Source organism: Taeniopygia guttata, chromosome 1 (genome assembly GCF_048771995.1).
Source record: "Taeniopygia guttata chromosome 1, bTaeGut7.mat, whole genome shotgun sequence".
NCBI lineage: Eukaryota > Metazoa > Chordata > Aves > Passeriformes > Estrildidae > Taeniopygia > Taeniopygia guttata.
Genome location: NC_133024.1, coordinates 112,371,414 through 112,385,653, shown reverse-complemented (window position 1 = coordinate 112,385,653; position 14,240 = coordinate 112,371,414). Strand labels below are relative to the sequence as shown.

The following is a 14,240-nucleotide window of genomic DNA, read 5'->3' as shown; positions in this document are numbered from 1 at the left end:
GGATTTTGGGAGCCAGGACATCAACCTGTGAGGAGGCATGAGGATGAGCAGAGGGATGGAGCAGCTCTGCTGGGAAGAAAGGCTGGCACAGCTGGGATTGTTCCCCTGCACAGGAGAAGCTTTGGGCTGAGCTCAGGGTGGCCTTGCAGGGCCTGGAGTGACAGGACAAGGGGAAATGGCTTCAAGCTGACAGAGAATGGGGTTAGATGGGATATTGGAAATTGGGAATTGTTCCCTGGGAGGGTGGGCAGGCCCTGGCACAGCTGTGGCTGCCCTGGATCCCTGGCAGTGCCCAAGGCCAGGTTGGACACTGGGGCTTGGAGCACTGGGACAGTGGGAGGTGTCCCTGCCATGGCAGGGGTGGCACTGGATGGGCTTTCAGGTCCCTTCCAACCTGAACCATTCTTCATGTTTTTTTCTTTCTCACAGTTGTTTCCCAGCCATGCCCAGTATGAACGCTGATAAAAACAGCAGTGGCTGTACTTGTGTTACATTTGAAATCCAAACTCTTCACCTATTTCATTCCCCACCTCTGGTACCTTAAAATGCATTTTTAGAACCTTGAAGTAAATTACTTTTATGTCTCATTCCCTTAACCCAAACAACTACTAGCAGTATACACAGACAATTTATTGTCTTCCAAGAAACAAGTCTTGTTCTCCTGCTGTTGTATTTTGGATCAGATTGTGCTCCATTGGATGCAAATCTGCATCAGCTCTCCCTCCAGTCCTTAGCTGAAGAGCAAATAAATCTGGTATCACACAGGACAGAGTGATATCGAGAAGTTACAGTAAATTAAGCAGTGGGTAATAGATGTGAGGGAAATGCTGCAAGTCCACAAGATCCCAGCACCAGAGACGCAAAACATGTGAAAAGTAGACATTCTGTAAAAGCAGGAATGAGTGGTTATTTTGGGGGATTTATCTGCAAGTTTATTACTTATTTAACTGGTGTGTTGAGCTTGCCAAAACCAGAGAGTAAATAACATCACGGAGCTAGACTGTGTTACTATTAAATTAAACCAAGAAATATGGTACCTGGAAGGGGATGTTGGGAGGAGTTAGAAAAGTGGCATCAGTTTCCAGTTTTGAAATATCCAAGAACTTGAAGCCAAAGCCAGGTGTGCTCTGTGAGGAACAGAACAGGTTGGGAGACTTCCTATAGAAAAGTTAAAGATTGCTAAAGTATTGAAGAGGTAAACATGGTAAAATTCTTCCTGAAATGAGAGTATTGATTAAGAAAGCAAGTTAGTGGTGAAACTAAAGTGGCTTTTTTTTTTTAGAAATAACTGCAACAATTTGAAAAAGGCACTAAAAATGTACAGGAAGCAGGTACTGGGCTTGCAGGTGTTACTCAAGAGCATAAACAATTCTGGGGTGAGAGGAGGAAAAAACCAACAAAGAACAAACGTTACTGTTTGAGCTTGGCTCCTCCCAGGACAAGGTGACAGTTGTCTGGCTGGCATCTGAGACCTAATTACTCATTATTGACTTTTTTTAAAGCAAACAGCAGCGACACAAAGCTCTCAAAAGTGCAAGTTTAGACTAACACTCCAATTCTCCACTCCCTGAACTGCCACCCATCTCTTCAAAAGTATTGTTTTAACACTCTGAAGGACACAGTTAAAAATCCAAACCACAGCACTCAGATTGTGAGTTCTCAGTCAATACAGGAGCTATGGAAACATCCTTTCATAATCAAGGTTTATTTGGCTTTTGTTTGATGATCACAAACACTATCAACAATTTTACAATTGTTTTTATTAACAGAGCTTTTTTAAATCTAAAAACTAATTTTGTTTTTTTTTTCCTAGCACTATTTCAAATATTTTTCACTCAATCTTTGTAGACAAGCTGTCCTTGAAAACTAGATGTGAAGTTCCAGTATCTCAAAATTGACATAACAAGTTCCAACTGCCAAGCAAAAACTTTTACTTAAGACAGTATTTAAAGATATAAAATAAAAGTTTCCAATCTTTTGCATCACAGCTACAAAGTTGTTGGGAAAAAAATAAAGCTGCAACTACCAAAAATAACTTTGTCACTGATATACATCACTCAGCAAGAAATCCACCACTAGGGAGCAGTTTTATTAGATAAGCAATTCTACTGATGGTACAACCATAGAGAAAGATAAATAACTAAAATATTAAGACGTTCTCAACACATCATTATGAATTCCAAAGTCTGATCTGTGTTATGCTTCATTTTATAAGATAGAAAACTGTCCCTTGGAGTCTGTGGAACGTGAGGCTTAATCAAGGCCTCAAAGCCCTCTCCTTAATTAACACACCGTTAATTTCTGGTTTCATAGAAAACAGACAACCAGTACATGACTTTACCACTTAAAAAAAGGCATTTACACTTATCTAAATATGTAAAAAAATGGGTTGAGTCGGGATTCTCTCCTTTTTAAAAACGTGTTTTCTAGAACTACTAAAAAACTTGCATTTACAAAATAGTTGATAAAAATATTCCTCTGAATTGTACAAGAAGTAAGGTTTAAGGACCACCAGTTACAGATGTGGGACCAGGTGTCACTCAGACTTCACTTCTTTCTCTGCAGCTGCATCAGGTGCTGGGGTCTGGAAAGGGAAAAAAAACCCAGAACATTTCAGTGCAGAAAGTTTTTAATGGCTCTGATTAGTTTGGAGTGGTTTTAATGCACATTAAACCCTGCACAGAATAACCCTGACTTGTTCTTACAGATTTCTCTTGGATCATGACCTGCTAAACCAAGCTGTGACAAAAAGGCTCCTTGGATCCACCAGGATGGATTTCAGGATGTTGATTTGTTACTAAACAACACTGCAAGGGATTTTAATTGGATTACTGCCTTTATGACCGAAGAAACTTTAGCTTTTACACAGCTACAATTACATTGGAGGTGTTTAGAAAATCTATGAGGTAACACTTCATGCCTTTCAATTTCAGTGCCACACTTAAAATATTTTTCAAATCTTAATCCTGTTTTAATTCTTAGCAAATAGTAACATCCAACAGGACAGACTGCCTCTGCCTCTTCCAGACTTTGGTATAAAATTACACCTGGATTTTGGGTGGTGTGACCAAGTCATGGTCCATTCCTTGTCAATTTACATAATCTCTGCACCAGTGAACTAAAGGGACCCCAGATGGGAATGCTGCCAAATTTGCTTCCACTGCTGAAATATTACAAGCACAAACTGAAAGACTGCAATAATGCCAAAACTTGAGTCAGCTGAAGAACTTGTAGTCAGAGCACAGCTTTTTCACACTGCAAGCTTGCAAATGACAGTTACCCCAGAGTAAATCCTCCTGCTCAGCCAAGTACCATCCTGTACCTTCATTGCCCACCAAACCCCATCATCTACCTAAAATCAAAATATTCCACTGAACTCCTGAAAATGTTTCTGTCACAGAAACCTGACACCAACTCCAGGCCCGTTACCACACTTGTGTTTCATCCCTGCAGATTTTGGCCTCAATTTGTAACTATGTCTGCATTCCAGGAATATAATACAGAGTGGAGGATGCTGTGAGTGACCTCATCAATGATTCCAAAAAGTTCAGCCACTCTGGCACTGAGGTGTAGCCAAGACTCACCTGGCACAGTCACTTCTCCAGCAACAACAACTCATTAATTGTTGTACTTTGTCCCTGCACCCACCTGTCCCTTCTCCCAGCAGTGTCTGTCAATATCACCTCAACTTTGCCAAAATCAGCTCTGGGTTTTCACTCAAGACTCTTTCCAGACCCAAGAAAAAGAATATTTCATTTGTCAAGAAACTTTGGTAGGGAAAAACCCCCCAACTTCTCAGAAACAGCAAAACCCAAACCCAGCCCTCCAAACTTCACCTCCTCAGTTTTAGCCTCCCCATTTTCTGCAGGCAGGTTGTCCTTTGTCTGCTCTTGGTTTGTCTCTTCTGTCTGTTTTCCTTTAGGCCCCTTCTTCCCCTTTGATGGAGCTTTCTTGTCCCCAGATTTATCCTAAAATCAAATATATTTCCAGTAAGTCAATTGTTATGACCTTCCAGGTAAATCTTGAAAACAATAAAAACCACAAAAAACCAAGATGGATTTGCTAAGTTACCAACAACCCCTGATCACCCACTTACAAAATATTTCAGAATTACAAAATTGCAACACACTGACTTCTGTACTTTGAATGGCATAATATATTTTTCTTCATAGTATTTATTTAAAAAGCCCACTAAGTAACTCCATAATGAGCAAACTTCTCACAACTGGAAAGAATACTGTGAGGGAAGTTTTAAAAACGGATAAAGTTGATGAAAAAAGGTGTTTTTTGATGAATCAAATAAAAATTTTTTGACTGTTAGTTTGAAGTAGTTTTAAGCAAAAAATCAATATCACACATCAGTCATTGGAAAGCTTCCCCAAATTCTTTAGGCTTACAGCCCTGAGAGTGGGAGCACAGATACACAAACCACTGGAATGAAGGTGGATTTCTGATCAGTAACTGATAGGATTAATGCAATGGAAACATCAGGAAGTCTGCAAAGATTATGAGTTTATCTGAAATTAGAGAATTACAGAACAGTTTGGGTTGAGAGGGATCTTAAAAGATAATCTCATCCAACCCCCAACACCTCCCTGGCCTTGGGCACTGCCAGGGATCCAGGGCAGCCCCAGCTGCTCTGGGAATTCCATCCCAGCCCTGCCCACCCTGCCAGGGAACAATTCCCAATTCCCAATCTCCCATCCAGCCCTGCCCCCTGGTAGTTTGAAGCCATTCCCTGTGTCCTGTCTCTCCATCCCTTGGAAATTGTCTCTATCTTTCTTATCAACTCCCTCCAGGTACTGAAATGTCACAATGAGGTCACCCCAAAGCTTTTAATCAATACATGACAAGAAAAGCTCATGATGACAAAGGAACACTTAGCAACACAAACAGCAGCAAGCCACAGACACAAGGCCATTTTCAATTCTCCCAAAAACCAAAGAATTTTACACCTCGCTTATTTTCACTGAGAAAGCTGTGCTGAAAAATTCAAAGATCACACAAACCCACTTTCTTACAAACACCTAAAGCCTGACCATATGAATAGAAGTTCATATGTTTTTTTAAGTGGCTAATGCAATTTTTTCCCTGTCCTAACACACTGCTTTAAAACATCAGTAGGTATATTTTATCCCCTCTTGTTACACAGATGAAATACAACGCTGTGCACAGAATCATTCATTTTGGAGAAGTCCTCCAAGATACTCCAGTCCAACTTTAACAGAGCACCGCCCTGTCAACCAGAGCAGAACAAACAACATCCCAGCCTATCCTTGGACACGTCCAGGGATGGTGACTGCACCACCTCCCTGAGCGGCTTTCCCAATGCCTGACCAGCCTTTCTGTGAAGAAATTCCTGCTGATGTCCCAACGCACATCTGCTTTGACAGTCAGGTAGTTCCACCCAATACCAAACCACAATGTAACACGCATGGATCCCTGCCCACGCTTCCATGCAATGCCTGGAGCTTAACAAGAATCTACAGCCACCGTGATGGAATGTACCTGTAAATACTGGCAAAAGCACATCAAAACAACACTTCAGCCAAGGGAGCGTTCCCACACGGAACAAAACCATTCCGGCACGGTGCACGGAGGACACCACGCGGGATGCCCCCAAGCACTCCCTTCCCTCTTCCAATTCACTCTCACCTTTGCCGGCAACTTTTTGGGTTTCGGCTCCGCTTTGGCAGGCGCGGGTTTCTGAGGAGAGAGAACAAGTCAGGCGGGGATCCGGCCCCCGGGGAGCCATCCCGGCAGGGCCCCGCCGCTCGGCACTCACTTACCGCGGAGAGCCGCGCCGACCGCCGCTTGGGCTGCGGGGGGAGACACAGACACGGGGAGAGAAAGAGAGACAGGGAAGGGCGTGAGGGGCGGGCGGGCCGGGGCAGCCCCGCCGCCCTGCCCGCTCCTTACCTCCTCGGGGGCGTCCCCGTCCGCCACCGTCACCTGCAACACACACACAGCGTCAGCGGGGCGGGGCGGCACCGGCCCCCGGAGCCTCCCACACCTCTGGCCCGCCGAGCCACCCGGCACAAGGGGCAGGCGCCGGCCGCCGGCACCGCATCGGAGCGCTTCCCGCCGAGCCCGGTCCCCTCCCGCCCGTCCCCGCCCGGCGGCTCCCCTCGCCGCCGCTCGCCTTCACCTTCCTCTTCGGCATCTCGAGGCTCGCGGCTGCCGGTGTGGCGCGGCTGCTGCGAGCGCGTCTGCGGCCGCCTGCGCGCCCCAGCCCGGCTGCGCAGCGGAGCCGCCCCCCTCCCCATCCCAGCAGCGCCAGCGGCGCCGCAACAGGATCCAGCCGGATCGGGGCAAGCGCCACGCCATTGGCCCGCCCGCCCCGCGCGCCGCCCGCCGCGCCCCGCCATTGGCCCGCCCCGCCCCGCGCGCCGCCCGCCCCGCCCCGCCATTGGCCCGCCCCGCCCCGCGCAAAGCCCGCCCCGCCCCGCCATTGGCCCGCCCCGCCCCGCGCAAAGCCCGCCCCGCCTCGCCATTGGCCCGCCCGCCCCGCGCGCCGCCCGCCCTGCCCCGCCATTGGTCCGCCCCGCCCCGCGCGCCCCGCCCCGCCCCGCCCCGCCCGCCCTCAGGCGGGGCCATGGCGGGCAGCGCGGCCATGGCCGAGAGTGAACCCGCGGCCGAGAGCGGCGCCTGGCTGCTGGTACTCAGCGCCGTGTTCCTCTGCAACGCGCTCAAGATCCTCCTGCCCTCCTGCTCCTCCCTGGTGAGTGGTGCCGCTGCTGGACAAGCGGGAGGGTACCCCAGAATGGCGGCAGGGCGCTGAGGGGGTTCTGTCAGCTCCAGGCTGGGACGGGCAGGGCCTGGTGCTGCTGCTGGTCTTGGAGAGGAGAAGCTGATGATGGGGCACAGCCCCGTGGCTGGATGGCTCCCGCAGCCCCGGTTCCACCGCGGGGAATGAGTTCCCGGTGAGGTCAGTGATGCTCCTGAGCCTCCAGCCCTTGGGAATGGTTTGGGCTGCAAGGAACCTTAAGGATGGTCCGCTTCCAACCCTCCACCAGCGGGCTTGGCTGCTCATGGACTCCTCCAGGGATGGGGCATCCACAGCTTCCCAGTTTTTGGTATGGGAAGGACAGCTTTGCTCAGTCTTGCATGTTTTCAACAGATGGACGTGCCTATTGTTGAGGTGGGAGATCAGTGGATACGGATATTAAGGAATTAAGTCAATGTAGGAATAAATCTTTATAATCTTAACCACTGATCAGGGTGCCCCTGTGCTGATCTGAAGCATTCCTGTGGAAGCCTGGATAATGGAATTGAGGACAAGTAAACTCCGTGGCTGCCAGATCAACTCATGTGTGTACAAAGATGCTGAAATCCCAGTCGCTCTGCTCTACCACAGAAATAACTTCACTGGCACAGAGATCAGTGTGCACTGTTCAAAAATGGACAAAAATCCTTTAAACCTTAAATCACCCTCAGCAATTTGGGAAGCTGGACTCAGTGCTGCTAGAGATGATTGATGAAACAGCCATAGGAGGAGAGGCTGAGGGTGTTTGGTTCGTTCAGTCTGGAGGAGGCTGAGACTGGGATCTGCAGCTGCTCCCGAGGGCAGCTCCAAGCTCTGGCACAGGGACAGCACCCAGGGAGGGCTGGAACTGGGCCAGGGCAGATTTAGGGTGGGTTTTAGGGAAAGGTTCTTCCCCAGAGGTGCTGGCACTGCCCAGGGAATGGGCACGGCCCCGAGGCTGCCAGAGCTGCAGGAGACTTTGGGCAGCGCTGCCAGGGATGCCCAGGTGGGATTTTTGGGGGTCTGGGCAGCAGCAGGAGTGGGACTCAATTCCTTGTGGGTCCCTTCCAACTCAGGATATTCTAAGATTTTCTGAAGATCTCTGCTCAGCTTTCTGCTGTGGTTTGAGGCTGAAGATTCCCTTAATGCTCTCACTGTCTGCAGGCCTGAGAACAGCATCCATGGGGAAATAAATTACATGTGTCTTGGGGAAGATTTGCTAAGGAACAGCAAGAAAAAGATTTTGTGCCCTTTGTGCCTGCATTTCTATGGCAAACAGAGTTCATGAGCCAACAAGCAGGTGGTGCCTCAAGAAAAGAAATTAGGAAAGTAAAAGGAAGGGAGAAAATGTTGGAATACTTGGCTGCTGGAGCTGGAAATGGGAATGATCACAGAATCATTTAAATTGGAGAAAACCTTCAAGATCATTGAGTCCAGCTTGAGGCTGTTTCCTCTCATCTTGTCACTTGTTCTCTTGTTGCCCAAGGATTTCCTGCATCTCAGCGAAAGCCTTTTTTTATGGGAGGTTTTTGAGATCATACTTTATACACACTAAAGCAAATCAGTGAGATTCTGGATCAGTAATTGATCATTTCCCTCACCTCTTAGATATCCAGGCTGTTACAGAAGGATGCAGAGCAGGAATCCCAGATGAGAGCCGAGATCCAGAGCATGAAGCAGGAGCTTGCCACCATCAGTATGATGGATGAGTTTGCCAGATATGCCCGGCTGGAGAGGAAGATTAACAAAATGACTGACAAGCTCAAAACCCACGGTACAGTTCCATGTCTGCTCCCTGTTCCAAAAGGAAAAACAATTTCTGTTTCTGAAAAGCTGTCAGGAGTGTTTTCAGCTTTAAGTATTTATCCTTCAAACTTGCCTTCCCCTTTTCCCTTTTCCCTTTTCCCTTTCCAAGCTTACTTGTGTCTTTCCAGGAATTTCCTGGGCTTCTCTGTGTAATTATTTATTCTTTCTCAGTGATGCTCATCACTCAATGTGTTTTGAGTAAGTCAAGATAGAAATTACAGTATGATACAGAATTGGCAGTTTGTTGTAGAAGGGTGTTTTTAATATGGTTAGAAATCTTTTAGAGAGATTTTTAAACAGGGTAATGTCCAGCCTTAAAGAGTGAAATATTAAAAAATTACTAATTTAATGCAATTATAATTCATTATTATAAACAATGGAAACTAATATTTTTTTCTTTAACAGTGAAGGCACGAACTGCACAATTAGCCAAAATAAAGTGGGTCATAAATATTGTATTCTACATATTGCAGGTAAGTAAATATTTTGTTTGGATACAACTTAACCCAAATCCTCAGTAGTGTTACAATTCTCTCCTGGTTTATTGGCCCATAGTTGGTCACTCAGGGCTCCCCCAGCCCAGGAGGAGCTGGAGCTGCTGCAGAGAGCCCAGAGGAGGCTCCAGGATGAGCAGAGGGATGGAGCAGCTCTGCTGGGAGGAAAGGCTGGCACAGCTGGGATTGTTCCCCTGCACAGGAGAAGCTTTGGGCTGAGCTCAGGGTGGCCTTGCAGGGCCTGGAGGAGCCCCAGGAAACCTGGAGAGAGACAATTTCCAGGGCAGGGAGGGACAGGGCACAGGGAATGGCTTCAGACTGAAAATTTAGAGGTTCAGATCAGATATTAGGAAGAAATTCCTCCCTGGTAGGTGGGCAGGTCCTGGCATGAGTTCCCCAGAGCAGCTGTGGCTGCCCCTGGATCCCTGGCAGTGCCCCAGGCCAGGTTGGACACTGGGGCTGGAGCAGCCTGGGACAGTGGGAGGTGTCCCTGCCATGGCAGGAGTGGCACTGGAGGATCTTTAAATTCCTTCCAGTCCAAACCATTCTGGGATTCCAAGGACACAAAGTTTGTCAAAAAGAAAGTTTCTGGAACTGGAAGGGAAATGCTGCTGATAAAATCTGGTTGCTGAGTATGGAAGGAGTTTAACTTTCATCTCAACTCTGTTGCTAGTTTTGGGGGGACAAGAGTTTGGAGTTTGTCTTAGCTGTTTTATCACTGAGGTTTTTTTATATATGACCCCAAATCCAGGAAAGTTCTGCTACATGTAAATATAATTGTGGCTTTGAAACCAAAATATACTTCTGCTGAGGATGCGAATCTCCACCTACAGCTGCCACACATTTCCCTACGGTGCCTCATCAGATTGTCTCAGTAGTTCTGACGTGATGCCAAGGAATTTGCTAACGAGGATGGCAGTGGTCAGCCTGAAGATTTCCTTAGGGGCCTGTTACAGTGAGTTGGACTTCTTGTAGGCAAAAATTCAGGCTAAAAAGGATCATCAGTATTTTAACAAATGCTATGACTTTCTTTGACTCTGTCGGATTGGAAATAGGGTCTTGAAAGAAAACAATCTCTCCCTGCAACCTTGTAATATTGGGTATAAATTTAAGCTCATGCCAAATCTAAAAATATTTTGAAGAAAATAAAATAGCAAAGAAACAATTCCCTTCCTTTAGAATTGATTATTTGCTGTTTCCAGGATGTGTATTATTATCCAAACTAATAAAAATCCCCATTCCAGGCTGCCCTGATGATCTCTCTGATCTGGAAGTACTACTCGGAGCCTGTCACCGTGCTTCCAAGCAAATGGTTGGCTCCCCTGGAGCGCCTGGTGGCCTTCCCTACAGGAGTGGCAGGTGAGGAAAAGGACATTCCCAAGCCCCAGAGCACAGAGGGATTAACAGCAGCTGCTTCTCCGACTCCCAGAGCACAGGGTTCAAGTATTTGAGCAGCTCTTCTGTGTGTGCTCAGTTCTGGTTTCTTGAAGTGATAACGAAATTTTGTCATTTTTATTTTCCACCCAAACAGAGCATTGCCCTTCTCTGTATTGAATAGACCTAATTTAAATTAGAAAATCAGCAAATCACCCAAAAGAGAGTTTTCTTTACAGGTGTGCTATGAATAGCAATGTACTTACAAAACAGCTGATTTCAACTTCAGAGGAAATTTACTTTTTACATTTCTCAAATCCTGAATTTAAGTTCAAGCAAAGCATTCTGCCGAGCCTTAAACTTAGATATTTTCTCTTGGGTCTGTAGCAGAGGGTTTTAGCTCTGGGATGCACTCACCACACTTTATCTCATATTTGTGTATTTGGTGCTCTTTTCCCAAGACAATCCAGAATTTTTTGGGACCAGCATTGATTTATCTCCCATCTCTTGCATCTCCCTTTTCTGTATAAAGAGTTTAGTTCCTGTTGGCCTCATGAGTTCTGAGTTTCATTTTTTACACTTCCAATGTTGTTTGCAGCTGCACAGGTTCCTCAGGGTTATTGATCCAACAATTTAAATCGTGGTTTCTCCCTCTTTTCCAGGAGGTGTGGGAATTACCTGCTGGCTCGTGGTCTGCAATAAAGTTGTAGCTATCATGCTGCACCCCTTCAGCTGAAAGAATCCCAGCAATCCATGGACTCCCCAGCTGCATTTACATAATCACTGCTTTAAACCAATTAAAACAAAAAGGGACAGTTATCTTTCATGAGACAAGGTCTGGGAAAATCCTTGTTATTCCATTTGGATATCTGTCAGTCCTTTTGATTTTGCTTCCCAGAGTTTGTCTTTCATTTTGGAAAAAGCAGCATTACTGGTTATAAAACCTCAAGTTGGGTTTAGTCCTGGCAGAACCATAAGGTTTTGTCATGGCCTTTTGTCACCAACATCTAAAAGTGTTGGATTTGTGGTTTTAAATTGGAAATGTGCTGGCTTTAGGAATTAATTTGGGAGCTTGGCTGTTTTTTTGCTGTAAAATGTGGTAGCTTCACCCCAAGGTTGGGACCATGTTGGGTGGTGCAGAGGGCAGAGGGAGGTTGTTTGCTTGGCTTGGGGCAAAAGAGAGTTTCTTTGGTATTTTTTACCTTAAAATTAGAATATTCTTGAGCTCTCCTAAAAAAATCGCTGAGTTTAATGAAGATTTTATCTCTTAGGAGGTTTCTTCAGCTGCCAAGCACAGGATGCTGTCAGTGAAGCAGAGGACAGTGCTGTTCCTGCAGAAGGGATGCTGATTTAGCTTCCCACTCTGGAATTCCCAGAGGAATGATCTCTTCTGCTATTCCAGAGCCTTTTCCTCCCTGCAGGAAGGAAGGGACCAGGACCCCTCCAAAACTGGTGATAAAATTGCCTTTAAAAACCAATTCAATAGGTCAGGTTATGTTGTGTGTGTATATATATGAATTAATTTTTTTAATGTTAATTTAAAAATTGGGATTTTATATTAGGAATTTTATTTAGCCAACATGAAAATAAATATCAAGGAAAAAATGCTGTGATTGAATGTTATGTATAATTGTGATTTTATTAAGGAAATAAAGCTTTTCAACCCATCTTAGTTTTTTTCATCTCTTTTTTTAATGTTTACTGCAGTTTTCCTGAAGAACCCACAAAAACCCCAAACAAACAAACCCAAAATGACAAAACAAACCCCAAACTCACCAAAACAACATAAGGAAATACTGTTTGAATCAACTCAACTAATTTATGTTTAAATTTTTTTTTCTAAACCTTTGAAATGTTGCTGCAACAGGTTCGGCTCTGAATGTCTTTGTCATCTTTAAAAACTTTTGTAGTGTAATTTTGGACAGAATGCCCCTAATTTTTCCAAACTTCACATGGATTTAGCAAGTATTTAATAAATTAGTGTGAGGAACAAAGCACAGTCCTCCTCCCCTCGCTTACATAACCTTAAACAAGGATTTTTAGAGGCTTTTTGGGGACTGGCTATGCCTGACTTGTCCAAAACAATGCTTTCCTCTTGCACATTCATCCGGGATGGCAGCTGGGGAAGTTACCAGGCAAACTGCTTTGATAAGTTCTAACAGTGGGAAAGAATGAGGCTTTAGAGGTTTCTAATGCTCGTGAAAACAATGTAGGAGCAAATTATTTTTATGATCTGTGAATTCTGGAAGCTGTTTGGGGAGTGAAGGAAGTGAAGAAGTGTTTTCTTTTATTGCATTGTGGGTCCTCACCCAGCAGTGAAGTTTGTGAAAGCTGGGTGCTCATCTCAGCGAGCTGACAACCACCCAGCTTCCAAATTCCAGCTCCTTGGGAATGCAAAAAACATGGAAGTTCCCAAACAAGGGCTAACTTACCTGGTAACAGGTGAGAATGATAAGGAATTCTTAATACAACACATTTTTGTGGAAACACACTAAGCACAGAATGGGTTTTTTTGTGACAACTGGTTGGATTGTTTTGGAAAAAATGTAAAGCAATTGCCAGGGCTTGTAAGATTTAATAAACATTCAATGAAAGTAAAACATTTGGTTTGTGACAATCTGAATGTTGAAACTTTCCAAAGGTAAGCTGATGTACTTAACTATCAGAAACAATTGTGTATTCTCAGGAGCTGCTTTTAACGAGGAGAGCTGGACCCTGGCGTGGAGTTTGGGATTTGCCTTGCCCCCCTCACTTGTCTGCCTCCACCCCTGTGCTGCTGGAACTGCAGGAATTGTCTCGCTGCGAACATTCCTCCCCGCAGAGCTCCTTCATCGGGTGTTTCTTCCACTGCAGAGGCGCTGTCCTGCCAGCCCGGCGGGGTTTGCCCAAAGGAGGGCTCGTAAGCCCCGAAGGAGATTCTCCGCCTGGGCACAGCAGTGTGAGTGCAGCTCGCTCTCTGGCTGCCTGCTTTGCATTTGGCCCCTGAAGTGTGGAGCCCCTGATGCAAATTCTCAACAGCTCCTGAGAAAATGTATTTTTTTTTCAGCCTAGTGGGGTCTTTGCTTGGACTTGCACCTTCACTCATGGCTTTCTTTTTTTGCTGCTCGTAGTGGTTTTTCTCTTCTTTTTCAACTTCTTCCGTCTCTCCCTCTTGATTGTTCTCTTTTACTCTTTGAGGATTTCGTTCAGATTTCATCAGAGTTTTCAACTCCTTTTTAAGAACTTCTGTCTCTTTTTCCATTTCTTTAATAAATTCTGAAAATTTGCGTTCTTCCATCAGTAGTTTGCCCCCTGAAATATTGTAGGGTTTAAGAACATGAAGAGTTACGAAGCTTTTAAAAGAGCAAATATCACATCCTTATTTCACTGCTTCAGTTCTTATTATTGATGGTATTTCAAATACCATCTCTAAGAAATACCACAGCATGGGGCAAGATTTAAACAACATAATTCCGCCACTGAATCCAGGTTCACATCTTTATTTTCACTTTTTTTCATGGTGTTGAATTTAGTTAAATGGTTTTAGCAGCCATTATGTACAGCAATGGATAAATAGAGTGCCACAAAAGTCATATATAATGCAACAGAGAAACTAGGTGAGATCTGAACTCTTAATTGTCACTTTCTGGCTTTTAAGTGGAATTTGGAGATATGCAGGATTTCCTTTCTCTTAATTCACAACAGAGTTACTTGTGTGGAACAGAATATACCACAGTTCTCCCACCTGGGAATGAGGTGAGTTGGACCCTGGCCTCACTTGGGAATGAGGGGGCTCCACTTTTCAGCAGGAAAAGGATCATGTGTGCAAAATGCCATTTTTC

At 45.4% G+C, this 14,240-nt stretch overlaps 3 protein-coding genes across 5 annotated transcripts in view; 1 reads left to right on the top strand and 2 right to left on the bottom strand.

Annotated features, from left to right (window-relative positions):
* Nucleotides 1-1,686: 1,686 nt before the first annotated feature.
* On the bottom strand, nucleotides 1,687-6,301 carry HMGN1 (high mobility group nucleosome binding domain 1). 2 transcript variants are annotated; one of them, XM_072916659.1, is made up of 6 exons: nucleotides 6,143-6,301; nucleotides 5,920-5,952; nucleotides 5,790-5,819; nucleotides 5,656-5,706; nucleotides 3,837-3,968; nucleotides 1,687-2,584 (listed from the first exon to the last, which is right to left on the bottom strand). In XM_072916659.1, the coding sequence occupies exons 1-6, from the start codon at nucleotides 6,161-6,163 to the stop codon at nucleotides 2,537-2,539; spliced, it is 315 nt and encodes a 104-aa protein (XP_072772760.1). In that variant the 5' UTR covers nucleotides 6,164-6,301; the 3' UTR covers nucleotides 1,687-2,536.
* Nucleotides 6,302-6,566: 265 nt separating this feature from the next.
* On the top strand, nucleotides 6,567-12,086 carry GET1 (guided entry of tail-anchored proteins factor 1). Its single transcript, XM_002189504.7, has 5 exons — nucleotides 6,567-6,721; nucleotides 8,354-8,519; nucleotides 8,957-9,024; nucleotides 10,290-10,404; nucleotides 11,082-12,086. Exons 1-5 carry the CDS (start codon nucleotides 6,596-6,598, stop codon nucleotides 11,153-11,155), a joined length of 549 nt encoding a protein of 182 aa, XP_002189540.6. The 5' UTR covers nucleotides 6,567-6,595; the 3' UTR covers nucleotides 11,156-12,086.
* The window catches only part of LCA5L (lebercilin LCA5 like), a 40,949-nt gene continuing 37,930 nt past the window's right edge, over nucleotides 11,222-14,240 (bottom strand). For both annotated transcript variants that reach the window (XM_072935688.1, XM_072935691.1), the window contains one exon: nucleotides 11,222-13,710. In XM_072935688.1, coding sequence (XP_072791789.1) covers nucleotides 13,115-13,710 — 596 coding nt within the window. In that variant the 3' untranslated portion in view covers nucleotides 11,222-13,114. The remainder of the gene's footprint in view (nucleotides 13,711-14,240) is intronic.